Raw genomic sequence first — 22,694 nt, forward strand, 5'->3', positions numbered from 1 at the left:
ATCATGTTCGATTGAATAGGCTACTCACTCACTCACATCAGGGGCGGTGTTCCTGCTCACATTAACTAGTCACTCTCAAAAGGAAAAACCTCAATGTATGTTAACGTCGGTGATCTTAATACCGTACCACACTCCCAGCTTCTCGCTGTACGTGATGTCCTCAATTTGTATTCATGATTATCCATCAATATCTTAGCACCCTTTTCACCAACTATGATATGAACTTCAACACCTACTCAGGCTGGTTTTCACATCCCTCCTAATCAAAACGCATTCTTATTTTCTAAAATTGAAGTTAATGACTATGAATATGCACTCATTTCATTTTGTGAATTCAACACCGTGGAGGGGTAATACAAGATTTTGCGGGTTGGTGTCTAGCGGATTCGTTATATTTGACAGGGTACAGTTGTAGAGTACATGCGATATGTTGCTATAATTTTATGCTTCAACTTCCGATAACCAAATCAAGGAGGGTAATCGGGGTGGGGGTACAGAGCGGTACGAGGTCTGGTGTTATGGGGTATGGTGTAGATAAGATGGTAATGTTTCGATGCTTTATCATCTATAGACCACCACTTCGAGATATGATCCATGTCAGTGTCACCCCGCGATCAATTACTCAGATACGGAGCACACAAAGCTTAAAAATAGCATAAATAGCTAATAGATAAAAATGATAGTAGAGAGGTAGAGATTGGTATCAGAGGGGTGGAGCGGTCGTGGGGAGGGGTGCAGGTTATCAAAGCTCATGTCCAGGGATTGCTGACCCATGGACCTACTAATGGTTGACCTATGTATGCTTTCACCTCATATTACCTGTCGGAAGGTATATCTTAGAAATACAGATGGATCCGAGCTGACATAATGGTTAATCAATCTCGTCTTTAAAGAGTTGATGACACCATCGATGACATGTACGACTAGTCTGGTAGCGTAGACCGTGGACCCAGTTGATGGGCTCCTGAATATAGACACTGGATAACATTGATAGCGTCTTAAATAGAAGAGGAATTAAGACGGTGGTGTTAGATGTCTAAATCCCCTGGTATAAATGACTTGTTAATCACCCTACCAGCTACCTATTCCCCTTATCTCGCTCCCTGATGAGCTTGGTCTACATTCTTAATCCCAAGGAGCATGAATGAGATGCCATTTTCTTCCTGACCCTTCATGGGAGGAGGGGTCTTTGTCTTATTAGATCCGACGTTTAGTCCAGGTCCCATTGTGAAATGGCTGAGTAGGATCTTAAGTAGGACAGCTTTTGATAAAGAGTGTTCATTACTGATTCTTTTGTGGAGAGTAACTGGACCTTAATTAGGACAATTGTGTGGGAGTATATCCAGCATTTAGTTCAGGTTCCTTTAGGGCCTGACCTGATCTCAACCGGAGCAGTCCTTGGTGTGAGAAAGGTGTTTAGTCCAAGATCTATTGTGGTGTAACTGGACTTTAAGTAGGACCATTGTAGGTAGGTTCCGTTCTTTTCTTTTCATGTATCGCATCCTTTGTAACTGGGGTAACAGTTATGATGTAGAAGATTTTGAACTAACGTGGAGGTTAATTTATGTCGAGCCTTGTCGACCAGAAGTCACCATTTGTGCATGTGTCTTAAAAAATATAACTTATTTTATGATTGTTGGTTTTTTAGCAATTATTGAGAACACGATCGACTTGGCAGTATCAATAACAAATAATGGACCATTTATGAAAACCACCTAAATTCATGTTGATGACGAAGTGATGTTTAAACGAACGTCATCATGGTCAAAATTATAAAGATACTTTAATTTGTACATTAGTTTGAAATTAAAAGTATAGAAAATATATTTATTTATACCATATAGCACCTGTATCGGATTCAAGCATATATAATAAGGAAATATGACGATTATTTGATGGTCATTACACTATATGGGCATATACAAATATATTTTAAGAAAGGGGTTAGGCTAGATAATTGGTCGGTAGTGATGTGTAGCAGCATGGAACAGGGAAATTCCATATTCACCCAAGAAAGCGATCTGTCTTTATTCAATTTTGATGTTCACTTTTTGTACTATGCTCTCTGAAATTAATCATTAGAATGTTTACGTGTCGTTTTCCATGTAGTCATGTCGATTTGGAATTTGAACTATGAGACTTTTGGATTATGGGCTTCGGATGAAGTGGGAAATTTACAATGAAGCATATGAATCAATACCCAACTGTTTAGATGACCCAAATATATATTAATAGATAATATTGACATACAATGTCTGTGTAAGCTGCTATTTTGACTACATGACTGTTGCTGAACTACCATTATTTTTTTCCTACCCGGTAGCCGGTACCTATTTACTACACCTGGGTTGAGAGTGGCAAAAGAATGGCAAAATAAAGATGCTCCTTCGTACTAAGTGGTTGCTTACTTCAGATATAAACATAACTCAGTACGATCCGATAAGCTTACCAGAGGCTCACCTGGCATATCTACCGATTGCGTAAGCAGCGTAAGCAAGGTAATTCACAGAGATGCTCTCATTACAGGTAAACTAAAAAGCTCGTTATCAAGGGTTCATGGGAGAAAGATCCATGGATTTAAACTCTCGCAATTAATTGAATTCATGTAAGTTCTTAATTTGGTAAAACTAGTGTTTTATCTCCACCGACAGACGGCCTTCAGGCGGGATTCAAACCAATGACGTGGAGCATACGAAATGTTTCGACATCCCTTATGCAAAAGCCGCCTTCCATTATGATTATTACTTACATTTTAATGTTTGTCGGAATATTTGTCTATCGTATCCAGAGAGAACCCTAAACACCTATTCTAATATTGTTGATCCTCGTGTTTTATCTATTGCACACAGGGCGCCATTTTTGATTGCGCTATTACCTGCGCTAACCATCAGTGTCCATTATGCTTACCAAGCTTGTGAGGGCAATCAGTGCATACGCCCGTTATTAGAAGCGATGATCACACTATCTGTTTGCATATCACTGTGACAGGTTGCGCCAAAGCCCGGGCCAGTCGCTGACGCACTCCTATACGTCAAGTAAATGACGCAGCGTGTGTACCGGGCATTATGGAAGATATTCTCGAAGGTTCTATGGGTTCTATAACCTGTCACCCTGTAGTCTGCAGGCGTAGACTCTAATTTGACAACTCGTCACAATTCGTAAAGCCTTTGGCAGAGCCTTACTCTGTCAGTCTCTGGCTGCATGAGTAGAAATAGAGCAGCTAAAGCACAGGGCCTATGCAGTATGCAGTCAAAATAGTCTCACAATGCAGACACGGTTATGCACACCGATTGAAATGGGTTGGTGCTCTGTATATAACCTGTCGCTCTGTATGTGTATGGAACTTGCCTATGTTTACGAGTTGGCAAGTCATGCAGAGAGTTTGAATGTGAGTTTTTGTTTGTTAATGTTGACATAAAAACCAAATCCAGCGAAATACTCAATCGGGTGTAAACTATTCATTTGTGATTTCTTCACTGAATTGTGAAATCAAACAGAGGATGAACCTCCACGACCTGTAGAACGAGCTTAATTTTCACGATGTAATAACAGCCAATGCACGTTATAATGAATAGAGAGAGAGAGGCTGTTATGAATGCACCTGTAATGCCAAAATGGGGGCGTTCCTTCCCATGGGTTAACCATAGGGATAGCTAACAGGTGTATGTCAGATCGCAAAGATCCCCTTCGAGTATTTACTAAAATATTAGCTTGTTATAGCATGGTGCCAAAATAGTTAAGTTTACTCTAAGATGCTATTATCATGTCATGTTACTGGATATCAAGCCTGCACACAGATGTGCACCATCTCCACTCTCCGAGGGATCTTTCCTACCACGTATGCATCATGTATGAAGGGTAAGGGCACATGGGCAATCACGATGCCTTTCAGAAATCCTCACAGGTCCACATTAACCCATGGGTGAAGAGTGGCAAAATTGGATTAATGCCTTATCAATTGACATTAGCCTGTGCCATTGTTAAATTTCGAACCTAGTACTTCGTTGACATATCCACTATACGACGATACATCTGAGTATCAACGGTCCCTTGATGATATTTAGCATCTGCATGCACATGAAGGAGACTGAAAAGGGCAATGATATTATGCTCTTAAGCATTTCCTAATAAAGAAAACGATTTATTGATGTGTACAGTTAATTGCCATGATATATATAGGCCTATATAATACTGATTTGTACCAGAATTGATGTTGGTCTGTTTATGGTTTCTGGCATTGACCATATCCTTTATTGTCTTCAAATCTCACCAACCTTGCCTATAGATCACGTTTTAAAAGCTCTTAATCCTTTCGGAGAATGAACAAATTGTGAAGAAAATAAATTATAAAGACCAAAATGGCGTTGGGTTGCTAAAATAAGCACAATGGGGTTCCTGTCGCGCCAAACCCCAGGAGTCGATAATACACCTGGCTTGTGCCTTTCTTTTGATGAAAGCAAATGATTTACCGACTCAGGAACGCTCTGATTTTCCTGTTAAAGGTGACAATCTTTACACTGACATTGTCGAGAATATCCTTCCTATTTGAAAATTAATCATTTCAGAATAAGAATGGAAAGATGCTTGTATTGTTATCACTCTTTTGGATTCTTTTAATGAAATGAAAAAGATCAGGTATTACTCGAAGCAAAATAAAAAAAGGCATTCAGTTCACACGTCAATGAATACGAACTGATCATCTATTGTGAACTCTACCATCAACCTGGTTTTATCGTTCAGTTTGTCTCTTAATTTTAGATTATAGTGGCAGACAACCAGGATAAATGTGATGAATAGATTAAGGAAACAGCACTTTTAAAGGTACTATGTCCCATTGCAGGCCAAAAAATGAAAAGGTTAAATTCCAACGCCATTTGAAAGATAATACTAATTTAGAACTTCCCTAAAAAAGGTGGGGCTTGAAAATGTCTTTAAGTGGGAAAATAACGACTATTAGTTGTCAAATCGACTTAAGAGCTAAAGAGCCAGTAAGTAATAGTCTGATTTTCAGACCATTGTACCGAATGGTCGTACGTTTTATGCTGCGCAAAGATTCAATCAGTTTAATTTTGGCCATTACAAGAAGTTATTGATGTAGACAAACGCTCATGTACCCTTTACAGCTCATTTTATGAATGTTATTACCAAAGAAGAAAAAGCCAGTGAATCATTCAATAGTGTCTGGCAGTGAAGTCTAGGAAGTGAACGTGTTTTCTTGCATAATTTGAATATTAGGACACTGCTAACGTTTAAATTTCATAGATAGGACATACCAGTCATGACATATTCATAATTCCTGCAAAGTTTTACAGAATTTGATGTTGGCTGCAAAAGGGACATATAGTATCTTTAAGACGGACTTGAAAAAAGGTTTGAAAAAGAGAAACGTATTCAACAATGACCACATTGTCTCTAGGAAGCGTTGGTGGTATAGCGGTTAGCATAGTTGCCTTCCAAGCAATTGACCCGGGTTCGACTCCCGGCCAACGCAACTTTTTTTTTTTTTTTTTGAGGAGGCGCGATAGCTCAGTCAGTAGAGCAGTGGTCTCGTAATTCGGTGGCCCGGGTTCGAAACCAAGTGCTAGTGCCCTTTGGTAAGGCATTAATCCTCACTACCATGTCCCTCAGAGAGGACCTAAAGCCGTCGGCCGTCTGGTTGCTTATTTACAAGCATATATGCTTTCTTAGCAGTCAGGTAAAATAACCATCACATCCATTTAAAGAAATTTAACGACATAAACGACATTTTAGTTTCTTTTTAAGAGATAAGTAGTTCCTTGGAGGAATACTATAGTCTCTAACATGTTTATGTTTGTTTTAGCCTGATAACAAGATGGCAGCCGTGCTAAAGCCAGGGTAATAATCGGGAGCGCCAGGAGGGTCAAATCTGACTGACATGAGAGCTATACAAGAACCCACTATAATTATTATTATTAAATGTTATACTGGGCAAGCACACATCCAAAGAAAATGTGCCATGTTCAGAGATTGTGGTACCCCTCTACAATGAAACGGAGTTGGTAGGCTCTAGACTCTCTTGATTTCCTAAAGTCGTACCATGCTTACGCCCTCTGTATTTCACCCATATATAGTTACATTACACCATTCCATACCACTCAGTGGTGTATGTCCCGATTAACATCATGAGGGATGCCCTTGAAAAATATTTGGGTTCGATGTACACGAAACAAAGAGAATAAACCAACCATCACCAAACATGCTGGATCCATTTCATCAACAATTATCTCTTTCCAACATTCATACTTACGGGCAGACAGAAGGTGCAGAAAGGAATTTTTTAGATATTTTTAATTAGAAAAAAAGGATAGGGGCGGGCAAACTAAGCCCAGCTATCCGTGGTATTTTAGGTCATGCCTTGGTTGGTTGAGCCAGTAGGGTCCATGGTTGAGCAAAGAGGCAGAAAAACTGTGCAAATACTTTACAAACTTCAAAATTCAAGTTACTGTAAAAAGCCGGTCTCTTTCTTCTACCGCACACCGCGGGTAAGAAGAGAAAGACAAAAATAAGTCTAGCTTGTCATCGTCATTTTTCATCTTGGTTTTAAATTCTGAAGAAAGAAAAAAAAAGAGGAATTTCGTTTCAGGTGATGGATTATCAATTAGTCGTGAAGGTCGTTGTCACTTGTAGTTGACACATTCGTTTTATTCGCTATCTGACAAATGGAATGTATCCTTGTCACGAAAGGGATTTTTTTTGTTATTTGCTATTTCATGTTTGACGTCAAGAGGGGTGTTTCTCTTTGATACGGAAGAGTTTGCGACATACTTTATCTGCATATTTATGACAAACAATGCCAAACTATGGACCTAGGTCCATTTCCATACTAGTCTTGCCTTTATCCCCTCTGCTGCAAGTGATGATATTGAGTGTATATTCCTATTGGGGAAAGTTTACAATAGCAACAAAAGTCTTGAAACTTAATATCGAGGAAGTTCCAATGTATCTCGTACTTGTACTGATACATTCCTTGATAAGTTATAACTGAGCCTTTACGGCAAAATTAGGGCAATGTAAGCTTTGTTTTCTATTGTGTATGACCTACATGGCACTGTGACTATATATTTTTTTTAATATTACTATGAAACAGAAGTGAAGAGAAGGAGAGAGAGAGAGAGAGAGAGAGAGAGAGAAAGACTCTACGGTGACTTGTAATATCACTTGGCATCATTTTGCACGCAACTGCGCAAAAGGCAATGCATCTCAGCTTGTGTGTATGTGTGTGTGTGTGTGGGGGGGGGGGGGTGGTGTCTCTACCATCTACTCTTCCCCGGTTAATCCCAAGCGGTCCCCTTTGTTCCCCACCTGAGCCCTGTTCGTATAATAACAGGCTTTACACAAGTGGAGCTTCATAATTCTACCCCAACACAAAAAGTTAATCTCCTCCGTGTGGGATGTGCTCTCACCACCCACCATTTTAGCTGCTTTTGTCCTAAAGCTACAAAGATGATTGTCAAAGAAAAAGTCCCCAAGCTTTCAATAAAATCCATCAAAATGAAAGAGTTCCTCTCTCTTTTTTAGCTTTCGACTCTGGTGGAACATAAAATTATGCACTAATCCAGGCACCACCGCTACCCAGGAGGGAGCAAACTTTTAGGGATGCCTTACTTGTCAAAAGAATCGTAGCAGTTATCAAAATAAAAGTGATGAATCGATAATTATGCTTCACCCGGTCCAAATACCAGCACCCCTTGGGGTGAAATCTACACCGTGTTGAAAACATAAATTCAATTATAGTTATAAATTATAGTTTTCACACGTCGGGTTTGTCATTTTTCTTACAAATCCATGTGAAAATGAAATTGCCTAATCTGAAAATCAAACATATCGATTTAAAAGATTTAATTTGTTTTATTTTCACACATGATTAAAGTATTAATGTCCATGTACTTCAAAGATTAACGCAGTAAAAAAAAACACGAAAATCCAAAGCAAAACAAAAACGCAGGCATTTCATGCAAAACCAAGCAATGTAATCTTTCGCGTGATAAATATTTCTCCTCATTACTGTAACACGTATGAAGATGAATTTCAATCAGTCAGTGCAATGTACATGTTTGTTAATACATATACGGGTACTTTTAATATGAGTCTAGCACTTGTAAGGGTATATTCAACATTCTAAAATAGACCTGTCAAAGGCTTGCAATTACTGCTTAAATAAGAAGGCATACTTGCTGTCATTCCCTAAGCATTTGCTTGATAAAGGTGTTTGGGCATATATATTTATTTACTGAATTCAATAGATTGGAATGCAGGGAATGTCATGAAAGTGTTCATTTCATTGATTGAGGTCGTTGCTGTGATTTTAGTGCCGAGAGCCGCTACAATCAAACGTACAACAGGTGGATTCTGGTGGAATGATATGTCATAATTTTTCATTCATCTGTTATTTTTACGACTGATCTAATTGTTGTTGATTATTGCCGTGTTTGCTATTTGTGTCGCTTTGATGTGCGTTGTTCGGGTTTTGTATTCAGGGATTTTTTCCTAATTCCTTTGCTACATTGTCTATTCACTCGTCAGAGGATGAAGTTGATACATTTTGTGAAAGGCATAATATCGAAAGCTTTTTTCTTCAAACTCATTGATCCTTGGTGATACTCAGCCGCTTGTCTCTTTGTTGTACCTATTTTTCTTATGATTTAGGTCAACAGTAAATTTTAAATCCTCACATTTATCTATCTATCTATCTATCTATCTATTTATCTATTTTTCTGTCTATACATTCATCTATCTATCTGTCTGTCTATCTATCTTTATATGGATCTTTTTTGCCCGTCTACCTTTCTACATCTTTTCTTCTGTTTAATTTCTATATCTAATTTGTGAAAAGCGTAAAACACTATTTATATTTCGACACCTACCTATCTATATGGCTGTCTTTCTAACTTCTATAATGTAGAAGGTAGAAAGAGACATACAGACAGACAGACATTACAGACAGACAGACATTATATCCACGTACCTTCAAATATCTATATATCTATCTATCTATCTACCTTATCTTATCTTTTCATCTCAGAACTGTCACCGCCCTATTATCTCCCTGTGGCCTCTCTGTCCATTCACCCTTGTTGTTTATCGTCATACAATTTGTCTGCTGTTGATCATCTTACCATTTTTTCTGTTGTTGAAACATGAACAATAATCTTCAGTTCCCGATTCTATTCACCTTTCGTGGCCGAATAATAGTCATCACGTGAACTGTATCAATCTTATCTCCCTTTCATCAACCGCATGTATAGTCAAGCTCTGATTATTTTGTTGTTACTGGTAGTCCTAAGTCTTCCCTATCTTTTATCCTTTTCATCAATCAAAAGAAATTCCAAAATTGTATTATATCATCGATGATTTCCTCCTATTTAATTAAATCTCAAATTAATGGAAATTCGGGTGGATCAAAGCGCAAAGAAGTCGTGTCGAAGTCAGCGTGCAAACTCGTGATATGGGGTGACCCATATTATGCCTTCACATAGCAGGAATCCGTTGAAATTCCATCATAAAAACACATATAAATGGCTACCTTGCCATTTGTTGTAATGTTGATTAACTCGTGTTGTGTTCGACACAATAGCTTTCAATTGTTGAAATCGTGTGCGTGCCAGAGCAAATTTTGCGTGTCCCACTTCTCGTTGCAAACTGTTTTTGTACATGTTTGTTTGATCCGATTCCCTTTGAAAGCTTTTCACCTATGTCTAAACTTTAGTGACAGAAAGAGCGATTTCCATCAAGAATTATTTCTCATTTATCCATTAGCTGAACGTGATAACTCTCGGAGGGATGATTATTGTGACAAGAACAAAATAATAACTGTTTTAAGTTTTGCAGAATGGTGTGACTTTTTCTATAGATGGCGTCAATACTTTCAAATCACGAAAGTCTTGACAAAATCCACGATTTGGGCAAATTGGAGTGTTTGACTCACCATTTTCCATCTTTTTCTTTCTTTCTCCCCCTCTGAAACACTCTGATTCTTCTCTAGATTAATCAAATGATTTTACCTTTACTCTTCCTCTTTCTATCTCTTTCTCATCGTTCTGTCTCTGTCTCTGTTTATCTGTCTATATATCTCTCTCTCTCTATATATCTCTTTCACTATTTTTCCCTTTTTGTATTAGCTGCCATAATTTTGAATTCTTGCCTTTAAAAGAGACAAAACGAATTCTCTTTTAGGTTGAAGGTGCTTTTTGTCAATGAAATGCAGGCAATACACGTCAAATATTGAAAATATTTTCCTTCCTTTTTTTTATTCGTCACCCACAGGGCATAGATTTATGTTTAGTGTAAATGAACAAAAACATAATTAAAAGCATTAAAGATAAACTTTAGTACTAGTGATGCGATTGCATTGTGAAAGAAAAGGTGTGGAAAGGATCAGAAACAGTTGATCATGTAGCATGTAAGTATTGCTGTGCACTGCAAGGTTCTGGAGTCATCAAAATCATAATAAATTTGATCGAGTCTTGGTAAAGTAACAAGCACTCACATAGAAAGCTATATATGGGACAACACACATGATGTCGGGGCTAGTACTACCTTGATTTCCTTGTCTTTCTATGCTCATTACTCAGCCAGTATACATTTTCTTCCAAAATTGTTTGGCACATGTCATTTATTTGTAATCTTGAACATTCAGTGTAAGTTTCGTTTGATTATGTGAGAATTTTTTTTTTTTTTTTTTACTAGTACTGGAGTTTATCTTTAAAGTCTTGCAATTTTTGGTGAATCATTACAGGATAGAAGGAAACTAACATTGGTGCATAGCGACATTATTACGTTTATTCCCTCTATAAATAATGCACTAGTAGAGGGCGCAATTACAAATTTAATTCCTGTTCGTCCGTCAAACAGGGGCCCGTTCCTCGAAACCGTCATAAGTCTAACTTCTTGACTATATCCTATCGAAAAGCGTGTTAATTATATAACACATGGCTGGGTTAGTCAAGAAGTAGTAGACCTATGACGGTTTCGAGGAACGGGCCCCTGTTCCCCGAAGGCAGTAATGCTATAATTCCTGATTCCTGGCATATTTATTGGATTACTCATAATCATCGAAAAGAAAAACCTTGTTTAGCATAAAAAGAACAATTTTGAGAACCCATATATATGCTGGTTTTACATTTGAAAGGTTTAAGGAAGGAGTAATAGCAAATTAAAATGTATTGTATTACTAACGTGAACAGAACACCCTTTGAATACCTCCTTTTGCAGAGCAATATAGTTGTCAAATGGACGAGCTAATCAGTATTTGAACGGTCATAGTGATAATAAATCCCTATAAGTTTACATGCATTCCAGGAATGTTTACGATTATGTGTCTGTATTCAAAACAATCCCTTCGACACTGCGTTCTTGGAGCCCGGACAAATTTCGGTCACTGTTGAGACAGTGGCGTAGCTTATATAGGAGGGCTTGGGGTACATGCCCCTCCTCTCTTCAAAACTATCGAATCGCGAAAAGAATAAAGAAAAAGAGGGAAAGGGAGATGGGAAGGGAACATACCTTCCATCGAAATGGCCTTGTTAATTTGCATTTTGTCTTAAGACCGGTCGGTGCCCCCCCACCCCAATGATCACAGTGCCCCCTACAAGGCTGAAACCTCATGACGCCTCTGATCGTTTTTGAACATAAATGTCTACATGATTGAAAACTATGGCATGATGTAGCTAGCGGATGCAATTAAACTCCTCATGATGCACATCTAAGATGACAATATTAAATACCATCAATCATACTAGTTCAATGACACACTGTAGATGGAATACCGTTTACATTTTGAACTTTTATACTTCTGTACCATGTTCATCTCAGATGATATCCCGACTCCCATAAGTTGAATTAGGTCATGAAATATAACTTATGAGATATGAGGGAAATGTTCATTCCGAGAACGATTAAAATTATCTTGATTAATTATATTACTTGATATTTCAATGAATAGTTTGTTGTCTTTCATTGTACATACTTTGCTTGTTTTGTATGTTGGTTGTTTTACATCTTATATTTTCCTTGATATATTCGCACTCACTCACTCACTTTATGATAGAAAAATAAAGTAATACCAAACGCTCCACCCCCTTAAAAAAGCGGGAAAATAATTACGAAAAGGAAGACAAAATATGGACCATTGTATATACAGTGCAAATTTATTTCTATTAAATCCTGACCCTAATACTTCGCCTATAGTGATATCCATGCCAGCTACTCCGCGCAATAAATTATCATCAAATAATGAATTTATTACATTTCATTGCTCAACCAATAGAATGGAATATCCTTGAAGTCATAGGATTAGGATAATGTTAAGCCTATCATGCCCGAGGGAGATTAGCAAAATTCTTGATACCCACGTCACAATGCATAACTATATTATAATCTAACCTCACTTGCCTTGAATAAAGATTTGTCTTAAGAAGAAAAGAGATTTACCAAAAAATATAAATGATGATGGCTTCAAACCACATCGTTCAGTAAGATAATGTCTTCTTAGTGTGCAGTGTATGGTATGATTATGTTGTGGTTTGCGACCAAATTTGAAAGTGATTTTTATAGAGGCAAGGCATCTGTAGAGAGCTAGAAGAACGTTAGCTTATATTCCTAAACACAGAGCTAACGCCGTCCTGGCTCTACCCATATTATTTTCTAGAAACAATAGTTAGCCATGTTGCTTCTTTAGTTTATATGATGACCCAATTTCGTGACAAACTTATCTCATTTGCTCTGAATGACCTCCTGTTTAATTTAATTTTTTTTATTTTCGACCGTGTGATGATCATTTTTATACCATCATAATCTTTGAGATCATCACCGTGTTCGTCGACACCGTCATCTCTAATCATAATTAATATCGTTGCCATTATAATTATCATCACCACATTACCATAGGCAACGCCGTCATTATTACCATCACCAGAACATCATCAATCATAATCATGATGGTTATCAATACAAAACCAGAACAACAACAATTACCAGCCTCACCCTCCTCCTCCTCATCATCATCAACAACATCTTCATGACACAAGCATACACTAAAGGATTTACGTTTCGTTGTGTATTGATTGAATGATTACTTGAGTATTTTGTTGATATGAAGAACGAAATGAAAAAAATAAAAGTAACTTTGAATTGAAGTTATTGATTCATCATCATCATCATCATCATCATCGTCGTCGTTTCTATAATCACCACAATCGTCGTCGTCACCAAATGCTTTATTTTAACATCATTTTCTTTTCTTCTTCTCGTTCATCCCAGGAGTCGAAGAACCAACGTTACCGTTTCGGCCTCATCATCGATGAGCTACACGGCGCTGAGACGTCGTCGTACAAAACGACCCTGGTCGCCTTCATCAACTGCATCCTCATCGCCACCGACAGCGTCGAAGACCGCATCAGGATACGCAACGAGTTCGTTGGTAAGTAGTCATTTTCGTTGTCATTGATCTGCTATTGATTGCAGGGATGACTCCAGAAGTTTGTAAACCGGTGGGTCCAATGCCCCCCCCCCCACCCCTAGAGAAAAGAGCAGTATGAATGCAAGAGTTAAGGACAGGAGAAGGGTACTTATTCAGAAAGGAAAGGGAAGAATGAATGACGAGGTGCTTCTAGAAACGAATGGAAATGGGGTGGAGATGGCAAAGATAGGAAGGAGAAAGAGAGAGAGGAACACGTTGAGATAGAGAGACAGACAGCGAGATAGAGGGAGAGATTGGAGTAAAAATGAGAGATACCCTTCCTCGGCGTCCCTTTCCATCCTGTCGCTATACGTGGCGTACGCGTTTACAGACCATTTTGGACTATCTATTATCTCAACAAATGTCATTGTATTAATTACATCGCTATTCTAAATTCATAATCAAGGGATGGGCATTTTCTCAAGTACCCAAATACCAACTTTTCGTCACCATACATCACCCTTCCCGTCTTATCGAATGTTGATCAGTGTTTAAAACAAGAGGTCAACGCCATGGGCGCAAAACACTTCCAGCGGTCAAATCCGTGACAATGAAATTGACCCGATTACAATCTAGACTGTCACTTCAAAGTCTATGTTTAGATAATTATCTGTCGGCATCTTCGTCGAGATAAAAACCCATTTTTGATGTTTTATACCCAAGCCGATGACGGCCGGTTGCAACAATATTTGCCACCAAGTCGGAAATTGCAGATAAATTTCAAGACAATGTTGTTTTTGATGGACAATAAATACTTCAGCAGACGAATCCCGCGGAAACATTCAGGTTGAAGCAGGAAGTGTGGACCTTTTTCATTTGAAAGAAGGCAGGAAGCTATCTGGTAGTCTGCATAAACTTGGCGTTGCCGGTTTCGATGTTTCCACGCTTAAACATCGTGGTCATGTATTGTGACAGAAACAAAAGCGAATATTGATAAACATTTGAGATGAATTTGGCAGATGTTTGAATTTCCTTGAGATGATTTTGACAGTGTCACCCCTGACGAGGGTTATGATGTTCATGACATTATAACCCGAAGACCCTGTTTTTTTATTCCCTTATTAGCAACATTTATTTTCCAAACTCTACTCTCAATACCCTTGTGGCTTCCGCATGTGTAATCCTGTTTTTAATCTTATCAACAAGGCCAATGCCTTTTCAAAATAAAATTGTTCATCATAATTTTTGTATTAAACGTTTGGCAGCAAATGATATGAATGAGCTCAAATAAATCAATCAACGACTTATTTCCTTTCAATATAATTCGTAGAAGTACCTAGACAGGTATGGAACTCGACCATCGAACTAAATAATCTTTCAGTATTCTTTTACTTAGTGGGGGGGGGGTCGAAAAGTTTTCTTCCAGCAAAATTGTAATTGACTACTTCTCTTGCAAAGCCATTTCATTCTGTCAAAGATTTTACACAGTTTAACGATTCATGTACTTTCATAAGCTATGAATGTAATATTCATTGTGATTTTTTTTTTTTCGGGGGGGGGGGGGCGCAAAAGGGCACGCATAGTCATATCGGCCACACAGGGACTAAATGGGTCAGAGCAGGTTAATATAACGAGGTGAATAGTGAGGGGAATGTTCGAGATTCATCTTTCAAATTCATTATTCTAAGAATGTAACCCTGTAAGTGAGAGCATGCTGATAACATGTTCCACATTTTGAAAAATGACCCCCAATCACCTTCCATTTCTACGCTTTCACTCTTGGTATGGGTGTAGGTTGCTTCATGATAAGTGGTGGGCAGTGTGGGCGTATCCAGACATTGATAAAGAGGGGGGGAGGGGGTGACTAAACTAATGAAATTATTTGTACTTTGACACTGACAAGATACATAGAACTATAGAAATATTGTAGAATATAAGTGATATGAATGTCCGTTTACCGCGAAATATTGCGGTCATGAAGGTGACCAGTTTCGCAAAATGATTAAGTCATTGCCTTCTTAAGCTTTCTGGGTAGGTAAAGTCTTATCAGGGTATTCAATACATTGCAGACATTTATCCCAGCTTAGTGTGGTTTAAAAAAAGTTGAATGAACTCGTTAGTGATATAGAGTTGTTATTATTGGGAGAATTTATATAGATCATGCACACAACTCGCTCAGCTTGTCGTGTATTAGGAAATATAGCAGACTTGCCAAAAGTAACACATTTTGTTGAAGGAGATGCACTTATTATTGCATGGGAAAGGAAATAGATAGACTCGGTATTCCTCACTGCAAAATATATACAACAAAAATTATGAATACTGCACAGTTATGATTATAAACTCTGTTGTAATCTTCTTGGCGACAAGTGCTCCGACATCTACTTAAAAACACACCACCAACAACAACAACAACAATATAAATGTTATTATCCATCATGCGCCCACATAAAACAAAGCATGAATTTCCTTGCTGAATCACATAAATGAACATAACTTCGGATGCCCCCTTCTAAAGCTAAACCCTGGATACGCCACTGTACCTTATGAAGGCATAACGAAATGAAGCATCTTTGAGCAGAAGTAAAACGCGAGGAATGGCCACAGAAGAATCACCCCAAAAAAGTAAGATGAACTCTGTGGAAGAAATAGTGGGATAGAAGTCAAATTTGTGTCTCAGCAAATAGCCAGAGGCTGACAGGGCCAGGCGTCCCAAAACTGCCATTTCTTTCTTATAAACCCTTCTACTTCTCCTTTTCACAATCCGTAGCAATACCAAACCTCTATTTTCCTTGCATAGCTCACTTGAATAGGGTTGTTTGGAGAGGGTAACAGTGAAAATTCAGTCTCGATGCGTCCTTGGTCAAAAGTAAATTTACCCGACGGACCCCGCATCCAAAGCGGTGTGTACTTTGGTCCAATTCAGCTCCCATCTTGTCCTCAGGTTCTGAAGTTACACTCTATATACCCATATGTCACTCAGGACTCACCCCACCTTCATGCAAATTGGCAAAGCAAATCGTCCTTCCTTTGTCCTTCCTTTTTCATATTTGGATTTCAGTCTCCTGCTTCCGTTCCATTCCAAAAAAAATACGATCGACATCTGCGAAAGTGGGATTGTAGATATAGAAATAGATAATAAATAGATATATACAGTATCAATCGAGTGACAGTGTGTCAGAAATTATTTGTTTGGGGGAAAAAACGGTTGGGAATTCGTTATTTTAAACACCATGATCCTTCAATCCTGAAGAATAAATACTCAACGATGTACAATTTCTTTAAAAATCAATGTCTTTACTAGAAATAGTAGACTTATTTCAATTCATACAAGAGGACAGTATAAGTTATTCTGACTTATCGTTCGTTCGTTCGTGTCTCCTTAGATCAAGATAGTAATGTAAAGTTCCTTAACTTAGAAGTAAATTAAATTAAATTAAGTTCTTCCATCGCTCGATTGCTGCAATGGCCGTTTCATTAACAAGGGACAGGTCTTCATCTGTGCAACCCGTTCCGCCGCACTGCAAGAGGTGGTCCATCGTCTGAGTCTCTCCGCAGTCGCAGAGAGTATCTCCTTCATGGGCATAGCCCCATCTTGCCATATTGACCTTACACCGTCCCATTCTCGTCCGCATTCGATTTAGGCATTGCCACTCCGGCCACTTCAGGTTAAGACTTATTAAAACGGGAAACTCTGCCAAACCCCCAAAACTACTCAATCCGAAACGCCGCCGACGGCTGCCTTCGACCGCGCGGTCACCCGGGTCAAGAAACGGTACACGCTGCTTTTCACATCATACTATTTTAATTGGCAGGTTCGACTAATTATCACTAAGGTGAAAATTACTTTTCCACCCACTACAACTCGACGAAAGGCACCCAACTCAATTTTTTTCCGAATCGATTTGCTATGTGGAAAAATGGAGAAGTGCGATGTTTTGGATAGAACATTGATGGCGCGCTCCTCGTCTTAAATTTATCGTATAGAGCCAGTTTCCCTAGGTTTTGGGAGCCTGTGTTATTAATTTTTTTCTTCGTAAAAGGCATTGATTAGCAATTAATTGATTACCGTGTATTCAATGAATTTTCTTTAATATTTTTTATCAAGAAGAAGAAAAAGAATGATATGTAGATGCCATTATCCTCGTTACTCTATTTTATATGCCGACAACACGATAGCAAGATTTTTGTTGTCAAGAAATCAAACTTATTTGTGCCACACCTGCTGAAATGTGCGACCATTAAAATACATATTACATAATATGGACATAGTTTGTTTAGGTAATACAGTAGGATATTGAAATTACCTTTGAGTTGAGTTTATGCTTCTTTCTCCTTCTCTCTCACACACACTCTCTTCTTTCCATCCTGTTTCTCATATCCCTCTCTCCTTTCTCCATAGCTTTATCTTTTATACCTTCTCCCTTACACCTACAACCACTCTTCCCCCTCTGTACACCTGTAATAATCATGTTGCGTGTCTCTCATGATCAAAAGTACAAAATAGAGTTTCTATTATTTTTTTGTTCACACGCTATTTCTTTGCACTATCACTGTCAGTTCATGCAGTGTACAGATCATAAAGAATCAGAGTTTTCCTCGTAGGCCTATGTTTTGATATACTGACCTTTTAAAATAATCGAAAACTGCTATCTGTTTCTACACACATGACACATTTTATTGCAAGCCCAACAAAAACGACCAATTGAAATCGAAAATAATAAACTTCCAAATGCATCATTGATTAACATTTTTATGATTCAGCTTCAAGTGTTTCTGATATTTCTTTTTATACAAATGTGATGGAAATACATAGGAGTGTCATAAGTGTCATAGGAGTGTCCTGCTCCTAACAAAAGTGCTTAGATTGCACATAAATATTTTGTAAACTGCTTGAAAAAGTACATTAGACGGTTTCAATGGGGGAAGAATTATCGTTGATAGTGTATAAAAACGTACATTTGCCTCAATTGTGACTTTAAAAAAAAAATATATTTCTGAGTGCGTTTCTTAAAAACACTGAAAAATGCCAAATGAAAAGTTATCTACACATGTTATTGTCACCAGCTGTATGTTATTCGTGAAGGTTATCTTTATGTCATGTATAGATAAGCTTGTCTTTATAACTTCAAAGTGGTAAAATACCATTCATGATGAAAGTGAAAGTTTTAATCACAATCAAACTTTGACTCCTTTTTATAATGCCCTGTGACTGGAATTCTTCAGGGTTTTCCTCAGTGCATTTCATGTTAGAGTGCCAAGGTTATCTGTGAATGTCATTTTGTATATTTAAAAATAATCTCGGTTTTACCCACTATAATTATGACAGGAACGGTGTGGAAAGATATATCTCTACAAACCCAAAGTGGATAAAATACCTTTTTCATGATAAAGTGAAAGTTTATTAAGAAACCATGTCTCGAACTCTGACTCATAAAGCAATGATATAACGACGTGACTATAATATTTTGGGGTTTTGCTATCATTCTGAGTGCGTTTCGTAAACAAAATTCAGGGGAAAATACAAAAATTATCTACAAAGTCATTTTGTGGACAGATATTCACCGCAATCTGTATTTATGGTTAATATTATTTGATGCCCTAAACAATATAAATAGATATTTCGTCATAATCGTCTAAAAATATCTTTATTACTGAAGGAATATAAAGGGAAATAACAAATTTATATGCATGACTGTGTTATTGTTCCGACCAATATTTCAACCACTTCGTATATCAATGGGGTAATGTTATCCTCATATCCCCAAACATTATGAATAAGTAATTTAAAAGCTTTTATCAGCACTTCACATCGAACTTTGACTCACATAGCGCCGTGGTCGTAATTCTTTGTTTTCTTCAAAGCACTTGAGGAGAAAATATCAAACTTATCTACATTAGTCATCTTTAGACTAATATTTCACCCACTTCAAGTTTTTCATGATGTCCGCAACTCTATCTAGATAGGTTTTTCGCTATAACCCACGAAAAGTGAGAAAAATATTAACCAATATAAACATTCAACGGTGAAAGCTTTCAATTCCGATTCGAACTTTAATTCCAATAGCCATGTAACTGCAATTCATCGCTTTCTTCTTTGAAAATGTACTTGTGAGGAAAATTCACGAATGCTTAACAGAAAATGCAGAATAATATTCTACCCGTTTCGTTTATTTATTAGTAAACGGTTTATTGCCTTTAAAGCATTCTTTTAATTCAATAAACTTTACTATGGATAGATATGTCGTTAGAGCCCCCCCCCCCCCCCTCAAAAAAAGTACGAAAAGTACCTTAATAACAAAGGTGAAAGTGTTTTAATCAGAGACCTTGCATCGACCTTTGTCTCTACTAGTTTTATGACTGTACCTAAAACTGAATTGTTTGATCAGGTTGAAAGTGAGGAAAACATCTTATTGTTTTAATCTCATCCCTTCATTCACACGATAAAGGTGCCAGCTATGACCAGGTAGAAAAATATCCGCATCTGTGCGCGCCTTTGTTGATGTACATTTGCATATTTCTGTCGGCGTTACCTGTAGTTGTTTTTATTTGATCACTGTATCGGCCTAGAATACGGGTGGTCTTATAATTCTCCATCCATACCAACAAAATTATATGGTTATTATTCTTCTTCACCTTTCCATCCGCTTCAAAACTTATTAAAATTTGTCCTTTTAATTTATATACCATTCTTAAAGGTAGAAGACTGTTTTTAATTTTTGTAGAGCTCATCGCAAATGATCTTCTTAGTCACACAAAGTGTAATATGTAATTTAGTTTATTGGATTTATAATAGCATGATCGGTTGCAGTCACAATAACAGTGTAAGATTGTTTATTAACGGTAAAACTGTCGTATTATTTATTCATTTCATAGAAGTTGAAACGCCTGAGGATAAGGAAAATGGCAGAGATTCACAAAGTGGGCCAATTATTCGTTTCGTTTGTATTTATAACTGGAATCATTAGAATGTCAATGAGATTTTATTCCATAATAAAAACAAACTCCCGGAAAGCAATAAGATAGATGTTTTGTTTATTTGTTTACCACAAAACAAGCACAGTCAATATTCCGCTTTCAAGGTTCGTAAACATAGACCATCATGTTTTGTTTGATTCCAAGTATGAATAGTTTACTGATATTTATTTGCAGTGAATGATTTTAAACTGCTGAAAGCAGTTTATTTGAAAATATTTTTTGTAGAACCTTGGAAATATGGAAATATCTATTGTGCAATTTCTTGCAAACGAATTCCTTCAAAGCATTTTGTTGCAAAATGAGAAAACATTGAAAGGGAATGTTTACTTCGAAAATTCCCTCCCCACCAAAAAAAAAGAGGAAACAAAATTTGACGTGGAACTAGGGTTTCCACAATTTTGATGAATGCCGGTGTACACGAGGCGCCTTTATTGGCGTAGTACTGCGTCAGCGACTGACGCAGTCTTTAATGTACCATGCGAGATGGACATTGTAAACAATGCGAAGTGAACAGTGAAAAACATTGCACTGAATTTGTGGCGTATGGGTCTATTCTTCCTATCGTAATGACGCTTCCTATGTGACGAAACGTCATTTGCCTGACTTAGATTTGCGGCCTTTGACAGACAGTGTGATAATGTCATGTTGTATTAAAATTACTTTGTCAGCAACTTTTGTAAATTACAAAACAAAACTGTCCCTGATCAAATCTACACACCTTGCAACATTAAATACATGTTTCTTCCACTATCGTGGGACACTTTTCATTAGTTTATTGGGGCATGTAATCGACTACTTTAACAGATATTCTCTCAAAGTTACACAAAGCACTGCTCTTCAACTTCTCCAATTTTTATCACCATGACTCTCGATTGAAAACATCGCAAAACAAAAGCCCTTCCGATGCTTGGTTTTAGGAAACAGGCATGCACCGGAACGTTTGTTCAAGGAAGATTCTGCTGGATCTGTTTGAACTCAGAAGGTGAAAGTGAAAGGGTCCTAGATTAAAATTGGGTGAAGCAAGAAGACAATAGCTCAATGATATAATTCGACGGGTAACTTATTAAACGGTCTGCAACCCTAGGAAGAAGTTAGTTGGAGCGCGAATATCCTAAGGATAACTTCACGCACGACCTAGCTCCTTGGTGATCTTCTCTGTGAAGCATAGTATTCTTTTGGAAAGTCTTCAGATATTAACTCACTGATCTTATGAGATTCGGTCATCCTACAATCTAGATTTTCTGTCCATCACTGGTGTTCTCTCTTCGATTGGCCTATAACCTCATTAAATTTACCAAGTATTAAGTTTCATCTTTCATCTCTTCAAGCTTGGTTAGATTGATTAATTTGATTTCGAAATGACTTTCGGCATGATCGACCACCTGATCTTCAAGTCGATGTCTCCCAATGTTCCTTCGGTCGATCTATTGGTGCGGCCGTGGTGAAATCGGACAGGACTAAACCCTAACTGCATTGAAGTTCTCTAGCCGAGAATTGTTTTCTCTGAATGAAATCTATATTCTTGACTTTAGTGTAAGGAATCGGACATATTTCAAACATGGAAATCCAGAGTTTTAAGAACGTTCACTTGATGGCGGAGCAGCTCGAGGGCTACCTGCTAGACCTGCAAGACACCAAGTTGAACAATTTCGTGAGGAGGAACTCCTATGGTAAGGGCCCTCAAATTGTGGTTTCTAGAAATCGTCGACGTGAAGTATAGAATAGACGCTGTGATTTGGCTCAGCAATGATCTCGCAACCGTTTGGTCCCCAGTTGGTATCGATCCCCCCTCTAGTTCGACGGTTATCTAGAAATAAGTTAGGAACGATTATTCGAATAGCGCGCGTGAGTGCTCAAAGTCATTGATCCCAACAACTTTTTCCTAAGAATATTGATAAAAAGATCTGAAAATGATGCTTATAGACCTGAATGTACATGTATGATATAATGTCATTATGATTGTTACTGCACCCATTCAAACGCAAAATCCGTTCTTGGTTTATTTCCATGTGCATTATTACGTCAGCGAGATTCCCCGCCTGAAATACCCTCGAGGCAAAATAAAATGGAAGACTTTTGCAATTTCCGGAAATATAAACCATGCATCTATTGTTATGTTTTTATGACAACATACTCATTGTGCTTGTGATAAACATCACACTGTGTTTTTTCCTTAAATGCCGTGGAAATTACCCGCTTTCTTAAATAGGGTTCTCATAATTTCCGCTTTATGTTGTCAAATGACTAACTTGTTGATATTAATATCACTAATGTAAAACTATCTTATTGTCTAACATGT

The 22,694-nt window shown here is 37.7% G+C and overlaps 1 protein-coding gene and 1 non-coding gene across 2 annotated transcripts in view; both read left to right on the forward strand.

The window, feature by feature from the left end:
• The window catches only part of LOC588660 (formin-J), a 113,636-nt gene that overhangs the window by 43,134 nt on the left and 47,808 nt on the right, over window positions 1-22,694 (forward strand). The window contains exon 3 of the mRNA XM_030981247.1: window positions 13,279-13,438. Coding sequence (XP_030837107.1) covers window positions 13,279-13,438 — 160 coding nt within the window. The remainder of the gene's footprint in view (window positions 1-13,278; window positions 13,439-22,694) is intronic.
• On the forward strand, window positions 5,420-5,491 carry TRNAG-UCC. Its single transcript has one exon. It is a non-coding gene; the product is annotated as a tRNA-Gly (tRNA).

Source organism: Strongylocentrotus purpuratus, unplaced genomic scaffold (assembly GCF_000002235.5).
Source record: "Strongylocentrotus purpuratus isolate Spur 01 unplaced genomic scaffold, Spur_5.0 spur5_scaffold_11, whole genome shotgun sequence".
In the NCBI taxonomy this organism is placed as follows: Eukaryota; Metazoa; Echinodermata; class Echinoidea; order Camarodonta; family Strongylocentrotidae; genus Strongylocentrotus; species Strongylocentrotus purpuratus.